The 20,685-nt window shown below is 37.9% G+C and overlaps 1 protein-coding gene and 1 long non-coding RNA gene across 2 annotated transcripts; one reads left to right on the top strand and one right to left on the bottom strand.

Moving 5' to 3' along the window:
• Nucleotides 1-1,381: 1,381 nt before the first annotated feature.
• LOC121806606 lies at nucleotides 1,382-4,563 on the top strand. Its single transcript, XR_006051688.1, has 2 exons — nucleotides 1,382-2,532; nucleotides 4,261-4,563. It is a non-coding gene; the product is annotated as an uncharacterized LOC121806606 (long non-coding RNA).
• A 5,681-nt stretch (nucleotides 4,564-10,244) lies between these two features.
• On the bottom strand, nucleotides 10,245-13,476 carry LOC121806201 (serine/threonine-protein kinase D6PK-like). The gene is made up of 3 exons (XM_042206160.1): nucleotides 13,209-13,476; nucleotides 11,496-12,600; nucleotides 10,245-11,268 (listed from the first exon to the last, which is right to left on the bottom strand). Exons 2-3 carry the CDS (start codon nucleotides 12,593-12,595, stop codon nucleotides 10,383-10,385), a joined length of 1,986 nt encoding a protein of 661 aa, XP_042062094.1. The 5' UTR covers nucleotides 12,596-12,600; nucleotides 13,209-13,476; the 3' UTR covers nucleotides 10,245-10,382.
• Nucleotides 13,477-20,685: the final 7,209 nt, after the last annotated feature.

The raw sequence follows: 20,685 nt of genomic DNA, 5'->3' as shown, positions 1-20,685 counted from the left end.
ATTCAACTCAAGAAAATGGTTTCGAAGGCGAACGGGTACATAGTCAAAATAAAATCAGAGTATCAAGACCAAATTCATAAGTTCCTAGAACATAATTCTACTGCAGCGGAAGGTTCCAAGACAAAATAATATGTATGAAGACATACTACTTTGGGCTACCTAACTACTTATTAGCGGTCACTTCCCAACACCTTTGCCTCCTCGTCCACGTTCAACCTGCACGTTAGAAAAGAAACATGCAGGGCTGAGTACTTGATATACCCAGTGAGCATAGTGCCAAAATAAGTTCCATTTAATTTGTCAGCCACAGTTGAGTGAACACAGAGTTTTTATTTAAAAAGGCCCCGAGTCACTAAATTCCTTTCATTTCATAAAATTGATTGCGCAATCCCATAAACATAAATACCATATCTGAACATATGTGAACCGGGAATGTGGCCACATTCCACGACGGTCACCGGATCGGCCAACTCGAAAGCTAGCTCATGATCCCCATATGTGCACACTAGTCCGAGTAGGGTTTGCGGCCATACTGGAACCCGAATTCGATTTAACATGATTGGCATAGTCAAGCAGATAGGTAATCGTAAAAGCAAAACATGACATGACAAACATGTTTAGGAAAAGATTCACATTTTCATATTAAAAACATGTTTTGAAAAGAATGCCCACGTGATGTGCTTATCTTCAATTAATAAGTCTCGTGTAGGCCTCACTTTGCTCTCGAGCAAAATTGCCTTTAACATTCAATAGCGTAGCACACTCATTAGTACTTTGAATTAATTCTCTTGAGAAAAGAATGCATGCGTCCTATTAGATCGCACCTATATCTTAGTCTCGGCTCATAGGATCTGAAGTCCCCTCTCGGCTTTACTAAGTTGTAGGGTTTAATTATTTACTTTAATTAAATACAGAGAAATTCTATTCTCTCTAACACCATTATTTGGGTACTTATTTAATAGAGATCTTGGAAATCCCTTCTATTTCTTTCTTTGAATTTCTTAAGGCCGCCTGAGGCGTCACGAGGCGATGCCGGTCAGCTTTCGCGTTCCCAAATTCAACATTTGTCAACCTCGCTAATTTAGTTAATTACTCGGGAATTAGTTCAATCAGCTTTCGAGCTCCAAGCTCCTTTCATAATTAATTTTAGCCCAAAGTAAGTTAATTAGCAAGCCTGATAATTAATTAAAATGGAGGGCAGCCCACTTGCCCCACTTATTCCTCCAATTCATTTCATACTAACATGAATACTACACTACACGGCTAGTTTAATAAATTGGGTAAGGCCAATTCATTTAAGTTCTTGCCCATGGTAAAATTGGCAGTCCAATTAAATAAAAGGAGTGGCTCACTACACTAATTAATTAAAGTGGCCCAAATTTCTCCTCTCTCTCTCTCTCTCTCTCTCTCTCTCACCTCCTCTTCCTTTTCACAAATTAAAATCCCTAACTGTGGAAATTGAGGTCAACCAGCAGCGGCGCCCCCTCCATTCCTCTCACTGTTTCTCTCTCTTCGGCGAACACCGCCGCTCACGCCTCGTCCCGATGACTTCGCACCCGGCGTGATTCTCCCCCTCCATAGATCGGGCTCCTCTCTGAAGTCACTCTCTTTTTCCCTTTTCATTCACTGCCAAAACACCATTTCACTTGCACCGCCGCGTATACTCCCTCCTCACGCCTCTCTCTCTCTCTCTTCGGTGGAGTCACGGTGGAGCTCCGACGCTGCGTCGTTTCGTCGCCGGGCAGCCTCTCTTAGTGGAGCCTTCGCGGCAGCCTCCGAGGCCCCGTCGTCAATCGATCACCGCCGCAGTTCACGCACAAGCTAAGTCCCCTTCCCCTTGTTTCCCCTATGTTTGTTCTATTACGAATCTAGTTCTTGGCAGTGGTGTGACTATCCTCTCATTTGGGACTCGTATCTTTGTTACATGGTTAAGTCCCCGCTGTTTGATTCAAGTAGCCTATGTTGCTATGTGTTTCTATTGATGTGCTTCATCCTATGTTGTGAGAATCCTATTGCGAATCTAAGTTCTTGGCTAAATACTGTGGTTGCCCTACATGATGTAAAGGTGTGGGGTTGTGATGTTACCTGTTGTGGTGAAGGAAAGCTTCCTGTGCTGTAACTCTCTATGATACTCAAGCTCTCTACTCTAAATCTTGCTATGTTGCTTAATTTTTGTGGTGTGTGGGAGGGGAATTTGACGAGTATGAAGGGGTTTTTATAGGCAAGAGTGTGTACTCGTGAGGCTTTAATTGGGGCTGTTGTATTCCTTGTTTTCTTCCTGCAACAAATCCTTTAGGATTCTGCAGCAAATTGTAACTGAAATTTGGTGATGTACTAGGAATAGGGACTCTTGTAATTATGCTATTTGTTGGTATTGTAGAGGGTACCATCAGAGGCTGCAGAGATTGGTTAGGAGCAGAGCTGTTGCAGGCTGCTCTTCTGGCTCGTTGCAGCCCTCGGGTGTGGAAGAAGGAGTGCAGGAGTTGCTGCTACCTTGCCCCTTTTGGCAAGTCTTTGGTCTTCCAACTAAAGGTAGTGTTGTCTCCTTCCTCTTAGGGCATCAGCAGTGGGGTGCCCTAAGGCGCGCCCTATGGCGCGCCACTTCATCAGTTTTATCCTTCTTCCCCCCACCTGCAGTGGGGCTCCCACATCATCATTTTATTGTTTTGTTTAATTAATTTAAATGTTTTCAAATAACAAGTAACGAGTAAATAAAAAACTTCTAAATAACAAATGGCGACGCATTAATAAAAAAAAGTTACACCATTCAACTTACAAAAAAAAACCAACTAAGTCGGTGCAATTCCCAACTCCCGACGCAGCTCATCGATTAACGCCTGGAGATATTCGGCTTCGTCGGGGTCGGTACACTTCTTGAGGGCCTTGTGCGTCTGCAATAACGTCCTCGCCATCGACGCTGTTGCCAACGACTCAAACGCGGTGGCCGTCTGGGTCGGGAGCGTTTTCGGGAACGGAGATGGGTTTGCAGCGGTCGAGGATGAGGTCGAGGCCGCCTTCCCCTTGGCCTTCGCAGCCTTGACGCCGGGAGGACACCGGTGTGCCGGAACTCCCTTCATCCACGTACGTCCGGTTGAGGTCAACCGGGTGATTGCCGCTGCCGCTGCTCGTGTAATCACCAGCTTCGGTGGTCTTCGTCATCTTCGGCGCACCAGTGTGCAGAATTCCACTTTGGAACTTCTGCTTGTCCCTCAAGAGCGTCCAGATGGCCTCGTGCTTGAAGTCGCCGTACATCGACCGGTACGACAACAGCGCTTTAGGGCGCACGTCGCTCAAGCTCTCGCCGCTCCCCTGTGCTCGCGTGAACTTCTCGAACTCCGCCGCGTACAAGTTCACTTGCTTCTTCACTTGATCCCAGTGCTTGCAGAGTTGCTCACGTTTGCGCTTGTACGCGGTCGGCGGCTTGACCTCATTATAGAGGCCGGCGATGCGCTCCCAGTACGCGCCCTGCCTCTGGTTGTTCGTGAAAATCGGGTCTTCCGATATATCTACCCAACACCGAGCCAAAATGAGGGTTTCGTCGTCGGTGTAGTTCGTACGGCCGGGGGCGTACTCATCGCAATTTTCGGGAGGCGGCAACTTCTGCGCCCGCTGCCGGTTCCGCTTCTTTTTGGCTGGGGCGGAAGCGGTCGCGGCGAGTTCGGGATCGGCCGCTGCCGGCGTCACGACGGGAGGGAGCGCTTGGTCGGTTTGGAGACGGCTCCATGTCAGACAACCCGTACGATTCCGTACTGAAATCGGGATCGTACTGGGTGTCGGCGTCGAACGAACGATATTCGCCGGGTTCTGTACCCGGCCAACGCGCCTCTCCGCTAAACATAGGACTATTGAGACTTGAATCCATTTTGTAGTAATTATGTAAATGTAATAAGTTTCGAAAGTGAAATAGTGAAATGAAATTACAAATGAACTCTATTTATAAAAAAACGAAACCGCGTGCCATCGTCCGCGTCGATCGTCCGCGTAGCCCACAGTGGGCCGGACGATGGCGCGGACGATCGCAATGGGGCGGACGATGGCGCGGACGATGGGCATCGTCCGCGCTATACTCCGCGCCCTTAGTATAGGGCGCGACGATCGTCCGCGGCCTATGTCACGCACCCGCAATGGGGCGGACGATGGCGAGCGCGGATGATGCGCGTCATCGGGCGTGCCATCGTCCGCCCCGTTGCGGATGGCCTTACTAAGAGTTTCTTTACTTTTTCCTATTCATAAATCTTAACATTTGTTTTGGTCTTGCAGTTTGGGGCAATGACTCGGCCGTCCCGCTGCTGTGCTGTGAAGTGGGCCGCCCGCTACTCTGGGCCGTCGGTTCATTTGGGCCTGGCCCGCAGGGGTGTGATTTTGAGCTCGAAGGACACTGGCTTTTGAGCTCGAAGGACACAGGCCCAAAGTTAGCATTTCTGAAACTTGTAATAGGATAGTGTTTCCCCCCCTTTTTTTTCTTCATTTCTCAAATCACATGTGAACCATTTATTTCGATTAATGTACCTTGTTTCCGAGCATTCTTAGTTCGAAAAAAAAATCATCGATTTCCTTTCTCTATATTCCGTTCAATAAATTGTTTCAGTTTATTCGATTATTTCATAAGCTTTTGATTTTGCAAACTAGTAACATTAAGCTTCAACAAAGGCAGTGAGTTCCATTTGAAACAACGAGATAAGAGAGTGGCAAATCTCTAATTCGACAATAACACATCTAATAGGGCGTTTAAAAGAGTGGTTGTTACATTGCAAAAATGCCCTTCAAGCCGTTTGGGCATTATCGTCCGAAAAATGGCTAAAAAACATGATTCATGATTATGTTTAACGTTAGGGTCGTCTGACGATCTTTTTTGGTAGGGACCTGCAATGTCACAAACCGAAAAGTTAGGGACTTTTGTGGTAGTTTACTCTATTTATTTATTCTTTTTATAAAAGGCGAGTTTTGCACATAATTTAGAATATTTATAAATTTTTTTGTAATTAATTTTAATTTATATATTCATATCTACTACTATAAATGTAATCCACCATGTAAAAAATTAATTTCCCAATCATGCGTTTAGGGTATATTGTACAATTATTATTGATTATATGTTACTTCAGAATTACTATTATTGCTATTATTGATAAGGAAAATGATTAAAGTATAATTAATATTAAGTGCATTACTAAAAAACAAATATCAGTCATTAGATCAAAATGATCTAGTTTACTATATGGACGTTTTAGTTCACAATATAAATTTGAAAACAAGGAGTGAACCAAAACACCATTATAGTTAAATATTTATCCCGTGAAAGATATAGTTTATTGTAATGGCGTTTTGGTTTACTCCTTCGTGTAGTGAACTAAATCGCTGTTATAGAACTAAATTCGTGTTCTCTATTGCAGCAATAAAAACATTAAATTCGTGTTATCTAGTTATGCATTGAAGTAGTGATTTCCCTAAATCACTAATCTTGTTGACAAAAAATATATAATTAATAAATGTTTGAGTTTGATTCTGTTGTAAAAATAACAAAAAGAAAATTTGCTTCATTGGAAACAACTATAAACTTGCATAAAAAAAATAGGCTAGACTATTCATGTTCCAAAATAAGCTACATTTAATGTAGTAATAAAAAATGATAAATGCACCAATATTCAAAGGAACTGTAATTAATATAATAATATTAGCAGATTTAAACAGATCTTTCTGTATATATTATTCACCCAATAAATTTCTTCGATCAATATTCCAGATGTGTTGTGGTGGGTGACGGTGCGGAGAGTGAGATACAAATAATCATAGAATTAGTATAGATTCTTGGGCCATATTATGTTGTTAGTTATAATATAAAACAATATTTTTTTTTAGTTTGCATGTAATGTTTGCTAAACTTCTATATTCCATTATTTTATTTTTCATTATTCCAATATATATCATTTCTTCATCGTCTAGAATAGTGTGAATAACTGATTCATACCATAAATAATGTCATGTACATTATTATAATGCAATAAATTTCTACCATTTTATATTTTTATGCTCCATTTTTAATTTTTAATGTAATGAATTGAGTCATAGTATTCATATTACACTAATATTCTTTAAGATCAGTGTAAACGTTGAAAAATTTATTAGCATGTGGCGATATTATTTTTATGGTATCAATAAAGAAGTACGTAATCTCATTTTCATTAGATATCTTTTTAACTTTAATAGTGAAATCCATTAATTTTTTATTTTAGTAATATATATTGTCAATATATTTGTACTATGCGACTGCCAATGACTTGAGTTGATTAAAAAGTTCCTATTGAATTGAAAACAGATAAGTTAACAGTAATGGTGATTATCATTAATCAGTTCTAGCAGTGTCAAAATGTTATATTTTTTATGATAATAATTTAATGTTTTGAATATTATAAGTTGTGGATTGACTATTTTATTAAAAAAAATTGATTCGTGTTTTTGTAGTAGAGATATGTAGAGGTTTGTTAAATGCCTAGACATGATGTACTCTCTCTTCACTGCAGTCCTATTAACTGGGTTTATTTTGATTTCGTTTTAAGTTTATTTAATTTTATGTCTACCGTGAATTCTTTTTCTTATACTTAAATTGTTCCTCATTCGCTTTATTAATTGACTATATAAATATATGGATATAAAAATAAATTGATTTGTCATCGAGGATTAATACTAGTATCAATAATTTACTACTTTAGATAGAATTTTGAATGTATAGGCCAAGTTTAATAAATGAAAGGGAAAACGGTCTCTAAAACCATAAACTTTGCCTAAAATTTGATATTTTCCACGAACTTTAAAATTAGTACTATATAATATCACAAACTTTACACTTTGTTTGATATTTCTCATTACATATCTATTACTATATTTGACTAATTTAAGAGGCTTTTTTTTTTTATCATACTTGACACAATTAAATCAACGTGATTTTCAACGTGACCTTTTATCCTACATGTTATGAACTTAAAAAGTGGTTTAAAATATTATAAAACGTATCACGGTTGCCTACGTAAAATAAGATTTTGATGAAAATATCTTATTTGAGTGAGTTTGGGAAATAACAAATAAAATGCAAAGTTTGTGATATTATAGATCAATTTCAAATAGGGGTGTGCATTCGGGTTTCGGTTCGGTTTTTTGCCAAAACCGAACCAAAATCGAAAAACCGAATTTAGTTCAAAATCCAAACCGAACCGAACCCGAAAAACCGAAAAACCGAAACTGAAAAACCGAAAACCGAACTTAAGAAACCGAAAAACCCGAAAAACCTGAAAAAAATAAATATAATATAAATATATATTTATATATGTGTATTTTATTTTATTTTATATATACTAATAGAATATTTATATTTAATATAAAATTAATAATACATATAATATATATTATATAGTAGAGTATATTAAAAGAATATATATATTATATATAATATAATATATTAAATTAATAGAATATATATATAATTCGGTTTTTCGGTTATTTTCTTCGCCCGAACCGAACCGAAAAACCAAAAAAACCGAACCGAATTTTAAAATTTCGGTTTGGTTCGGTTCGGATATTCGGTTTTCAGTTTTTTTGCTCACCCCTAATTTCAAAGTTCATGGGAAATACCAAATTTTAGGCAAAGTTCATAGTTTTAGAGACCAATATCCCTAAATGAAAATATGTGTATTTATAATTCCTTGAAAAAATTCATTATGAGATCATCTAATTACTTAATGATAATAATCTAGTTACTCTCGTTGATTGTGAGACTGAAAAGATGGAAAAACAAAGTAAAAAAGTTATATTTTTAAGAGATAAATGGAGTATATAAGTACAAGAAATCTTTGTATAACTGTATTAATCCAAAATTAGAAGGATAAATATGTTAACGTTTTCCACTTAACCACATATGTATCCCAACATTATGCACGCCTTTACGACATCCACAATGATGAAAAAATCGTCTGGACGATCTGTAGTTCGCGCTATCGTTCGCAGTTGTCCGACCGTTGTAGGTCGACGGATGACGCGAAGGACGATCGCCACGCCCGAACTTTCGGACGGTGACGAAGGGGCGCCCCAGCCTCGTCCGCCCATTGCAGGCCCACAGACGAGGACGAGTGACACGTTTTCTGAATATTTTTTTCAAACCTTTATATATACTCCCTCACAATTCATTTTTTCCTCACACACTCCACTCATCTACTCTCTTCTCTTCTCTTTTCTCTATCAAATATGAATCCCAACAAATTCTCAAACCCGAACAGTGCCAACGACGGTATGCTGATGTTCAACAGTGGCGGCGACACCCGTTGGCGAGGCCATGAAAACTACAGTGGGCAACCGTTTACTACACCCGTTTTGATTGAAATGGTTTCGTTGTTGGCGACCGTTTTGATTGAAATGGTTTCTGTAGGGTCCACATTCAAGTCGGAATCTGAGTTCAAACTGTTCTTCAACACCGACTCCTATAGGGTCGATGAGATGGAGCAGAGTTGTGGGCAACCTTCAGCTCCGGAGCCTTGGACAACGATGCTAAAGAAGAGGGTGGCCCGGAAGGAAAATGCTCCAACCGTCCCACTCCTATCCAACGATCCCAACTACACCCCAGAAGAGTATACGAAGGTAGCTCAGTGTTGGATCGATATATCGGAGGATTTAATATACTCCAACCACCAGACGACGGCCAGGATATGGCATCTCATTGAGGCTAGGTACAACACGGTGAAGCTGAAGTGGGCGTACAAGCGGAATAAAGAGCAGCTCCGCAAGTGTTGGGATCGGCTCAGAGTCCGCGTCAACAACTTCAGGGATATTTACACGAAGTTGAGGGACGGAAGGGGCAGTGGCGAGAGCATGGAGGATGTCATCCAGAAAGCAATGCCTACCAGTCAAAGTACGTGCAGTTCAAGTTCTACAACATTTGGCTGATGATGAAGGACAAGCCGAAGTTCGATGAAGGGATAGCGGTCGCGTCCTCAGCACTGAAGCGGACGAAGAACACCTTCAGTGGCGGTTACACGAGCAGCGGTGGCCCGACGCCTATGGATCTCAACGCTGAGCCGGAAGGGAGTTCCGGCACGCCAACGTCTACTTTTATGCGTCCCGTTGACAACAAGACTGCCAAAGCCCAGTTTAAAGAGAAGGCGGTTGCGTCTGGATCGGCTCCCCCGCCTGCGCTCGTGTCCTCAGCGCTCGCTAAGTTCGGTGACTTTCGCAAGAGTAACGGCTATAGGTTGGTAACTAACGCGACCACCATCCGTGATAATGCTACCGACTCGAACACCCGCCGGATGTATGAAAAGATGATCAAGAATTTGTTGAAGAAGTTAGATTTAGATGAGTAGTGTAGGTTTTTTTAAATTTAGTAATGTAGGTGTTTGTTTAAATTCATCGTGTTTAATATAATATATTTTGGTATTTAGTACTCCATCTGTTCCATGTTAATAGAGTTATTTTTCTATTTTAGGAAGTTCCAAGGTAATTGAGTCATTTCTATTTTTTGGCAAAAGTAATTCTTTCTTTTACTTTATTCTCTCTTCATCTCTCTCACTTTATTCTCTCTTACTTTATTCACCAACCATTTAACACACTATTCTTAAACTCCGTGCCGAAAAGAAATGTCTCTATTAACATGAAATGGAGGGAGTAATTGAAAATAAAATAAAAAACTAAATTTAAATATAAAGGTGGGTACTTGTCCGACCACTACTTCGAATCACCGCATGAGAGTAGGTCAAACTAAGAAATGCTAATATGGCGACCACTAGTCTGCTCACTAGGGCAAACACTAGTCCGAGCAATAGATGCTCTTAGCATTATGCTGATTTTTCATGAGAAATTCAATAGACTTACGTTCAAAACTTTTGCAATAAGAATTAAGTTATGAACATTAGTAAATTTCAATCAAATAGATTCTATAGAGAGTAGAATAATAAGCCAATGACAAATAAAAATGATTACTTTGCACAAATAAATTTCTCTCTTAACACGCTATACTGAATAGAAATCTAGTAAAGCAAAATGAAAATCTTCAAAGCGCAAAATGCGTCTTTTCCTTTAGTTACAGTGAAGAGGAAAATGTGGGTCACATGTGATAATTACAAATGAAATTCTGAATTTCCACTACAAGAAACAAGTAATAAGACATTACTAAATCTTGATCAAATAAACCTCCAACTCAATCTAAATTCTCCTACATTTTACAAGTCTTTCAAAAATAAAACCAATAATTCCAAAACCAGTTAAATTTGAAGGAACAACAGCCTTTATATATTCTTCCTTGCAACGAAACAATATCCCTAAAATTAAAATTTGAGTACAAAGATGATAGCAGAAATCATCTCAATGCATAAAAGAAAAGAAAAAAAACAAGATTTCAGCTAAAAAAAATCTATCTCATAGTAATTACCCGAAGGCTTCACATCCACACCTTGCCCCTTCCCAGCCCCGGCCGGCAAGGGCGAGGGCGCAGCAGCTGGGGCTGGAACCGCAGCCACCTCGCTCATCACGAACGGGGGTGGCACGTCAGGCGGGCTAGCGCAACGAATGAGAGCCCAGTTCACACTCTGGAAGAAAGGATGCTGCTTGATCTCGGTCGCACCCCTCCTATAAGCGAGGCGATGCTGCGGCTCCTTCACGAGCAGGCCACGGATGAGATCCCTCGCAGCAAAGCTGACTGTGGGCGAGTCCGGGAACCTCAGAGGCTGCCCCACGACATTGAACAATGTGGCTCGATTCCCTGCTCCTTTGAAGGGCGTCCGCCCAAATAAGAGCTCGTATAGGAAGATCCCGAAGGTCCACCAATCCACTGCACTGCCGTGGCCTTCTCCCTTGATGATCTCCGGTGCTAGATACTCGTGTGTGCCCACAAATGACATGGATCGAGCGCTTGTGGGCTCGGCTATCAGCTCTGGGAGGGGGGTTACCTGGTTGTATACCTCGGTTTTGGGTTTGGACTTCTTGTCTTTCTTGGATTTGCCAAAACGCGGCCCGAAACATGTAGGTTGGATGCAGGCGGGCTGGATCGCGCACGAGGGCTCCATGCAGGTGGGCTGGACGCAGTAGCCCGAGTTCTTGGACTCTGCATTGGTGTTCGAGGACTTGACCAGCGTCGGGCTCACTGCACACCTCAAGGAGAGGTCGAAATCGGAGAGCATTATGTGGCCGTCGTCTCTCACGAGCACGTTCTCGGGTTTGAGATCTCTGTAGATGATCCCAAGCATGTGCAGGTATTCAAGAGCAAGGAGAACTTCAGCCAAATAAAACCTGCAAGAGTTGAGCATAAAATGAAGTAATTTCAAGAAACCAATATTGAGATTTCAAGAAATTCACAAATAAACTCTTAAAATCTTCTAAAACAAGGATGCGTAGCACGAACAAAGCGTTTTCGTGGATCAATCTAAGTTCAAAAAGGTATGTGTATCAATACTTTCTTCTGACAGATTCGATTCAACAAGAAAACTATGTGAAATTTGGAATTCATTGAATTCTACCTTGCAGCATGCTCGGGGAAGAACTTCCCGGGCTGCTTCTGCCTAAGCGCGTGCAAATCTCCCCCGGGGCAGAACTCCATCACCAGGAACGAGAACTTCTCCGTCTCAAAGTGAGTGTACAAAGTGGGAAGAAATGGGTGGTCGAGAGACTGTAGAATCTCCCTCTCGGTCTGAGCTCTGAGGATCTTTTTCCGGCTAGCTAGGGCTTCCTTGTCCATCACTTTCATGGCGAACAAAGTCCTCGTCCCTATCAGCTCAGCGAGATGGACACTGCCGATATCCCCACATCCCAATCTCTTGAAAATCCTGAAATTCTTCAACTCCAACGCCCCACTGTTACAAGACCTGACAGCTAGAATCGCTTCCCACCTCGTGTCATTAGCTTTATGCGGCTTGTACATGGCGCTGCTGAAGCTACTGGAGCTGCTCTCGTCGCTGACATCACTGCCCGTGCTCCCTCTATATATGCTAGTCTTCCTACTCTCAACAACAAAGTCACACGAGTTGCTGACTTCACCACTCTCAGACTTCCCACACTCACTCACTTCAGTGTTGGTGAAGCTCTCTTTAGCTTCTGCATACTGCGTCGTGGAGTAGAAACTGCCTTGAGGGCTCGGACAAAACCCACTTCCTACTTTAGCCTCTTTAGCAGGCAACGAATCAATCTTAACCGGCTCCACTCCATTAGAATCAGAAATCTTGTCATCTTCAGCCTGTTGCTCGATCTTACCATTGCTTAATGGCTGTTTCCCTGTACTACCCGGTTCCCCCTTCTCTTTCTCCATTCCTTCGTCCATTCCACCAACATCCCTGTCTTTTCGCATGACTAGATGAGCAGTTTTGTAGGAGCGTTTAGAGACGACCATAGAGCCAGACGGGGCGTAGATTGTCTTCATTATATGATCCTTAGGCACCGAGTCCTTGGGAACTGCATGAGATCCGGATGAGCCTCCACCGTTCCTGTAGTGCTTCGTAGAAGGATGGTGGGGTGGGCGGCTCGATGGAGGTGCAGAAGAAGATTTGTATTCCACCTTGCTAGCACAGCTCATATCTATCGAATCCACTCCTTGGATAAGGGATTCCCTAGCGTCGTGAGGCATCGACACTGCAACACAGCCACCAAATGAGGATGGATTCAGCCCAAATTAACACAACCTCAACAAGCTAAATCATAAAAAGTTGATTCTAAAATTCAGTCAACCAACATCAATTTTGAGATACATTTCTACCAACAACAAACATTATTCACAAAATGAACACTAAAATCACTCAACCAAGATCAATTTTCAGATACATTTCTATCAACAACAGCTCTTCTACACTACTATATAACATTATTCACCAAATCCCCACAGAAATCACTCAACCAAAATCCCTTTACGATAAACTAAGAAATCCCAACATACTAATTCATGAAAACTTGATGCACTCAGAATGCATATGAATCCACCAACTAAAACAACTTTTTCCACTCAAATTCGACTAAACTACAAGAAACCCCCTCAAAAACCAACAATGTGTCTAAAAATATGAATCCCATTAACCGCAAAAAAACATGAATTCCCAAACAGAAGACGAAATTCACACTGATCATTACCAAATTCAATTCTCGAGTCCCATTAGCCAAGATTCCTTTTTTTTTAATTTCACTCACATTATATACATAAACAAAAATCAAACAACACGAAAAGAGAGTGGAGTTCTTGAATTTACCTAATCACAATCCTTCATCACCCATGAGAAAGAAAAGAAAACTCCCACAAAGTAAATGAGCTTTGTGCAGCTTTATTATTTAAAATATTTTCCTTTCTTTCTCCGGAAAATGTTGTTGCGCAAGTCCCTTTCAGATCCGATCGGAACAAGAAAGGATTTCAGGATTGTGGCAATAACGATAAAACGCAGTGAAATTGATTCCCTTCGTGTCGTTTAATGGAACGGAAATGGGAAGGAAAGGGAGAAAGAGAGGAACTGAAGCTCAGTTCACAAGCAATGATTAAAAGGGTATGGGAATAGGAAAAGAAAAATACGTTAATACAAAATGTTTTACCTTTGTTTCAATTTAATACCATGTGTATTAAGTTTACCTATTTCATACAAAAAGTTACATTACTGTTTTAAATTAATATATTTTGTTAAATATTTTAAACACCGTTAGTTAATTTATAATTTATCCAACTTATCATCATAATAAAAGAATAATTAGAGATTTAATACAATTAATCACTTAACATCCAATATCAATTCTTCCAGCAATTGATCGTGGTTTAAAAAACACCCTTCTCTCAATATACTCTGTTTTTATTGTAATATTTATAGAACACAATATAAAATAAGTCCATATTTCATATTTGCAAAATGACTAATTTGAACTTCAAACAGTCAATAAGTCAATATTTAATTTTTTCAAAAAAGATTCAATATCTTTTTAATTGTATTCTCCATTTTTACATGAGAAAGCTTCGACAATAAAATGCAATTCGCTAATTTGATGGTGAAGAGTGGTGATTTTTTTTCTCTGTATTTTATTTTTGTGAGTAATAAAAATAATTGTGTTTGAAATAATTAATGGAAAGTTTTAATTTTAAACTTTTTGTACAAATTTGAAACATTGATGAAACTTTTGTATGTATGATGTAATTGGAAGTAACGGTGTTAGTAGGGACTTAACGGAATATATTATTTTGTAACACTAAGTAATTTTTTGTATTAAATATATAAACTTAATACTTTTTGTACTAAATTGAAATAAAATTAAAATATTTTGTATGAAACATGGAATTACCCGAAAAGAAGAGAGCCGAATTTTAAAATCAAATTTCTCAGCTTTTCTTGTTTTTGTAAATTTTGTAACGCTCTTCTCGTTGTCTGTGAAGTGTTCAAAATGTGCACTTGATTTTCATGAAGAGAGTTAATGCTCTCTCTGTGTTTTATTGTTAATTTAAATGATTTTATTGGGAAACTTTTTCTGCAGACTGCGATATTCTAGGAAGGTTTTCAAGTTTTCAATTTTAATTTTAATTTTATTTTATTTTTATAATAGTGGGGACTTTTTCAATTGTTGGTAGAATATTATACTAATTGTACTCTATTAATGCGTATTTTTCTCCGATATGTAAAATGTAGGGATCTTAATCTAATAAATTTAGCCGGTTTTGTGTCAAATCCACTTGGATCACGGGCTAATCAAGTTGTCATTTTTTGATTTAGAATTTTTTTTACTCTACATTTACACATTCAAGTTTTGGGCTAGCCTACTGTGTTAATTATATTGCTATCAGTAAATTTAATGTTAGATTAATTCAATATATGATAATCTAAATTAATCATATTTTATAGTTAAAACATTTTATTGTGATAGTTTTGAAATATATATGTATAAACACAAACATCATTAAATACTAATTCAAGATTTATATGAATAAAATAAAACTTGCATTTTTAGAGAATTTTCAAAGCATGTTTTATAATTCAAAATATTTCTTATAATTAATACTCCATGTTTTTTTATTATCTATTACCTATAGTAGTAAAAATTCAACATATATATTAAACATAAAATTAAAGGTTTATTTTTTATACTTATTTTATTATTTATATAATAAAAATTGTTAATGAAATATCGAATTACTCGTTAAACTAGACAAAACAATAGATGATAGTTGCACCAAGTTCCAACCCATCTGGTTAGCCTTACTTAGATTGTTGGCTAATTGGATTACTCCATTCTTCTCATAAAAACATGTGCATTTTCAATTTTTGTCCGTCTCACAAAAATGTGTATTCCATTTTCGGAAAATTATGCAATTTATTACCACAACACATCAACTTATTTACAACTTATACCACCATTAAACACACTACTACTAATAATGTGGGTCTCACTATCCACTAATCTACTACTTTAATTATCCTTCTATTCTCTCTCTTACTTTACCAATTTTGTCTTAATTCACGTGTCATATCAATTGCCATATTTAATATTTTTATGAGACTGACGGAGTATGAATTTATCGGGCTATAAATTTTCAAAACTAACCCTCGAAATTTAGTGGGTTATTTAGGTAGCTAATAGTTTTTGGACTGCACTGGCGTCCCTAATAAAATGTACTCTAGTATTATTTTCTTGCTCGTGTGTATTTTTATTACTAAAATATTAACAACCGGATTTTTGGAACATGCTAATATTTTCTCGTGTATCTAGAAATATATAGTCCATCATAAAGTTGATTTAAAATTTTAATTTCTGAAAAAAAGTTAGATGGGATTTTGTAAAATTACTTCATCTATTTCATTCCATTCCATTTCATAAAAATAGAGACTTTGCATATGCTACAAGTTTTACTATAAAATAAGTAAAGTACAAGAGAATTAGAAAGATGAAATAATTAAAGTATTATTAATTGAGAATGAAGTCCATTTTATAGTTAAGAAAAAAAATAAAAATAAAAATAAATTAATTTTATGGGATGTACTAAAATACTACTAGTAAAGAAAATTATTTTTTATAGGAACGGAAAAGCACTATAAATTATTTTCTGAGACCTTTTGTTTTGTTCTGTTTTAGGTTCGATAGAAATGTTTAGTCATTTTTAGATGAAAATACCCAACGGCAAACACTACATCAATTTATTATTTAATGTAGTATATGACATAATACGATTAATTCAATGTTTTTATTAATCGTTGGATGATATTTGTATCTTCTACCATCAACTTGTTGTATACTACTAATTCAAATACATAAATATTAAATATATATTCGTGTGCATAGTGAACACCGAACACTTTATTAATGTAGGCAAATATTGTGCATGCTACATATTTATTGTCCATTTATAAATAACACTATAATCACTCCTAATTTATTTGTATACGTGCATAAACTGGTGGAGCTAACCCAGATTTAATTAAACCCATATAAATACAAGACAAATAATTGACATTGGATACTCATAAACCCACGTATTTTTTGTCCTATTTATATGTATTACTACCATTTTCTTTATGTTCAAATTAATTATAGCTTTATCAATTATTGTGTGATTAAAGTAAATGCACATTAATTTACGTATAGCGAAATTAAGGAAGAGGCACATGCATGCACGTGAATGAGGACCAAGCCATGTGGGCCGCTGACAATAATTATATCTATTCAAGCACAATAATCGTAATTCCTAAGTCCTAATAATTTTTAATTATGCTCATAAAATTAACCTAATCATACAGCTACGTTAGGATTAACACAAAGGTCAATCATCAAATTATTACATTTTTAAAAAATATACATTGTTAAGGATTCGGCAATAATTGTTTTTGCCGACACAATTCGGCAAGTTCTTTTTTGTTGCTATATTTAATACTATTACTAAATACTGTAAATGTTTTTCAATCCCTGGTTATTTTTAATCAAATGATTAGGGAATCGATCTCTGTCTTTGAATATAGAGCTGTCATAATTGTTGGGCCAGTTATTTCACCATTTAAGGTGTCTGTAAACATACACGGAAAATAACTTCTGAGTCTGCTATGAGTACATATTGATTAAAGGGTATTAAATAAAATAAAAGATGGATTAAGAGAATATGTGTGTCAAATACCATTTGAAAAAATATGTTTCCATATAATTTGGTACTCGTAGAACGTATTATATAATTTTTGTCATTAACTTTTTTTCTCTGCTGGTTACGATTACAACTTTACATACATTGAATTAAATGAATTCATGAGTTATTATTAAAGGAAAGTGTCACGTCTTACTCTCTCCGTCTTAATTGAATTGAATTATATTTTATTTCATATTATCTCAAATTAATTGAGTTATTCTCTTTTATATTTTCTTATATTTTATTGTCTCTTATATCTCGTACTTTTTTCTTTATCTCTCATACTTTTTTTCTATCATTTCTTATTCTATTCTCATTTAATCTAATTTAGTCTCTCTTATTTCTCATAATTTATTCTCTTATCTATTACTTTATTGTATTTTATTTTAACTTTATTTAACCTATTAAACTTAATTTTCTTGTTGAAAATAAATGCTTCAGATGAGAAATAGAGTACTAATTAGATCCTATTCATCGCCTTATCATTAAATTTCTAAATTTACAAATCCGCAATTTAAGAATAAGTAATAAAATATTGTATAGTACTCTTAATTATCATTAGATCGGCACTTGCCACCTAAGGACCAGCCGGGTAAAATGTACAGACAAAACAAAACAGCTTATATTTTGAGCCATGTTTTCTATTCTCCTCACCAAATTATTTACTTTCATCCATAAATTTTTGTTCCCAATCCCATATCATCCATACGAAATTAATTAGGAAAATCTAAAATTAAAAAAGGAAACGAATAAAACTTATAAATTGACGGTTTACATGAGACCGAAGAATATATTTTTGATGAAATATACTTACAGAGAGAGCCTAATATTTATACCACCGATGGCAGGGAGGACGCGGAAGCAAGGGAGAGGGAAGGGCAAGGGCAAGGACACTACCTCGTCCTCGCGTGCGGGGAACGAGGGTGGAGCAGGGGCCGAGGAGGAGGGGGATGAAGCCGGCGGGAGAAAGAGGACCATCTGGAGCATAAGGGAGTGCGTCGCGCTGGCGAAGGCCTGGATCAGTGTAGTCGAGGATCCCTACTCGGGGCTAACCAGCATATCAACAGAATGTGGTGGAGCATTAGCCAAAGCTACCTCCAATTCAAACTGCCAGGTGGGAAGCCTCACGATGGAGAGCAATGCCGGAAACAGTGGGAGCGGCTGAGGAAGCAGCTCAGCCGATTTGTCGGCATCTACCAAAACAACCTCCGCACGACAACCAACGTCATGTCCGCCGATGATGTGAAGCTTTTGTCTCACCAGCAGTTTCCCGACAGTGAATTGGGTTTCGGGGAATTCAAATATTGGGAGGTCTATCTTGTGGTGCAGACTTCCGCCAAGTTTAGTTCGGGTGTTGAAGCTGGCTGGCTGAAGCGGACGAAGATCAACGCCTCCGGGGAATACAGCAGCAGTGCCAGTTCCCACGAACTCCCTGACGTCGAGGCAGAGTTCCCGACCCCTCAATCGTCTTCCCGCCGCCGTCGTCCTATCGGCAGCTCCTTCCCAGATCGATCCCGAGCTCCCCCACTCGCCCGCCATACAACAACATGAGACCCTGATACACACCATGGAGAAGTGGTATGCAGCGACTGACCCCTTATATAACTTGATGCTGAAGGATGTCATCGACAGTATGCTGCGCGATTTGGGGATGCCATCCCTGCCCGTGAGTGACGCCGGGACCGGCCACGGGCACGACGGGACTGGCGGCGGGGACGACGAGGAGGGAGACAGGGGCCGCATTTGTCGAAGCTTGAGGTTGTTTTTTTTAACTATGTATTTTTTTTATAATAATTATGTATGTTTTTTGTTTTAAATAAAGTGGTTGTATTTTCTCCGTATTCGTGTCGAAATTTTAATTCCGTAAATTGTTTAATTCCGTAAATTGTTTAATTTGGTGAATTTGTGAATTTTTATTATTGTGGATGTCCGTCGGAATGTCCGTCATTGTGCAGTGGGATGTGCTTATGACGTGTCATTGTAGTGAGATGTCCTTATGACGTGCCAGTGCAGTGAGATGTCCTTATGACGTGGCAGGATGTGTTTTTGAGAAGTCTGTCGGGATGTCCGCCAGGACATCCGTTCCACTGTGGATACTCTTATGGGGCCTTTATCAATAGCAGTAGTTAAATGGGACCACTAATGTCACCCATCAACATAGCATGTTTAAGAATAATCATAATCAGAGTGCAGACAGGTATCATTTCCTCTCTTTTTCTTTAACTTTATTTCCTTTTTATTAAAATATAAAAATAATCCTTAGTCCATCCATAATGACCTCTATATTCTCAAATTAGCCCCATCATTACATGTATCTTCTTCAATGAGCTGGGTCTGTTTCATCAATATATAGTAATCCCTTCGTCCCATAATAGATGTCATACTGAGAGATGCCACGAGATTTTAAGAGATGTTATTTTGTGGGTTAAGTGGTGAGAAAAAATATAATTTTATAATTAGTGTGAGAAGGAACTTTTTTTCTAAAAGAGGAAATGTGACATCTTTTGTGGGACAAACTAAAAAGGAAAGTGTGACATCTGCTTTTTCACGGAGGGAGTATTTATTAGTACTATTATAAACTATAGTCCAAACATCTCTAAATTAAAGAACATATGATTAAGTTTATTAATAGCTATAAGTTGTTTTGAGAAGTTTATAAGCTCACCCAAACACTCTCCTAGAACTTATGAGATTATACATGTTTAAATTTGTAAATTGTTTTGAGAAACTTATAAACCTAAACCAAACATCATCTTATTATGGTTAAATACAAACCTGATTAAAAAGTTGACAGAATAATCTAAGAGTGTGTCCCTTTTGTTTAGTTGTAAAATTACTATAGATGGAAGAGAAAATTCTCTTTTCAGAAATCGTATTTCTTTTCCATCATTTTCTGCATAAATCAATTTTTTTTCCCTTCAGTGACCAAATATAATAATGTTTGCTGTAACCGAGTAGTAATGGCCCGAAACCAACAAGCCAATGTGTATCATAAAATAAATTCAAATTTTACATACGACCATAACTTAAGACATAAGTTAATAAAAAAATTTAACAGGATTGTTTTGAATACGTGACATCAAGGCCACAACAGCCCTGCGCTGCCAACTGCGCTACAACCTATTGGTTCATTTTTTTTCTATTTTGATTTGACATAAAAATTAATTTCCTTTCATTTATTATAAGTTACTACATATAATTAAATAAGTCTCATTTTCTACCAATAATATTCCATCGTTATATTTTCATAAATAAAAAAATTAAAATCATCAACGTAGCAAGGGGTGAACCGTGAATGGGCTTCACGGCAGGCATTGACGGACAACACCACATTCCTTCCACGCGCGAGTCCCACAGGGAGTTGACGCTAGCAATGCGTCCCCCCAGTTCCGTTCCCCTGTAACGTGATAGGGTATCCACGTTGCAAATGCCCTTATGGCTCGATCATAGCTTAATTCTAAATGCCATAATGCCCTTATGGCTCGATCATAGCTTAATTCTAAATGCCATAATGCCCTTATGGCTCGATCATAGCTTAATTCTGAAAGCTAGATTGGAAAAAAAATGAAATTAAGAATATTTTCTCC

Source organism: Salvia splendens, chromosome 6, assembly GCF_004379255.2.
Source record: "Salvia splendens isolate huo1 chromosome 6, SspV2, whole genome shotgun sequence".
Classification (NCBI taxonomy): Eukaryota; Viridiplantae; Streptophyta; class Magnoliopsida; order Lamiales; family Lamiaceae; genus Salvia; species Salvia splendens.
Note: the sequence above shows the minus strand (reverse complement) of the source record. Positions and strands in the feature narration are given on the sequence as shown.

Bases quoted from the DNA above. Each gene is read 5' to 3' on its own strand.
- LOC121806201 (XM_042206160.1), bottom strand. From the start codon at position 12,595: ATGCCTCACGACGCTAGGGAATCCCTTATCCAAGGAGTGGATTCGATA. The intron at 11,269-11,495 runs GTAGAATTCAAT...CAACTCTTGCAG, and splicing joins TTCCCCGAGCATGCTGCAAG to GTTTTATTTGGCTGAAGTTC.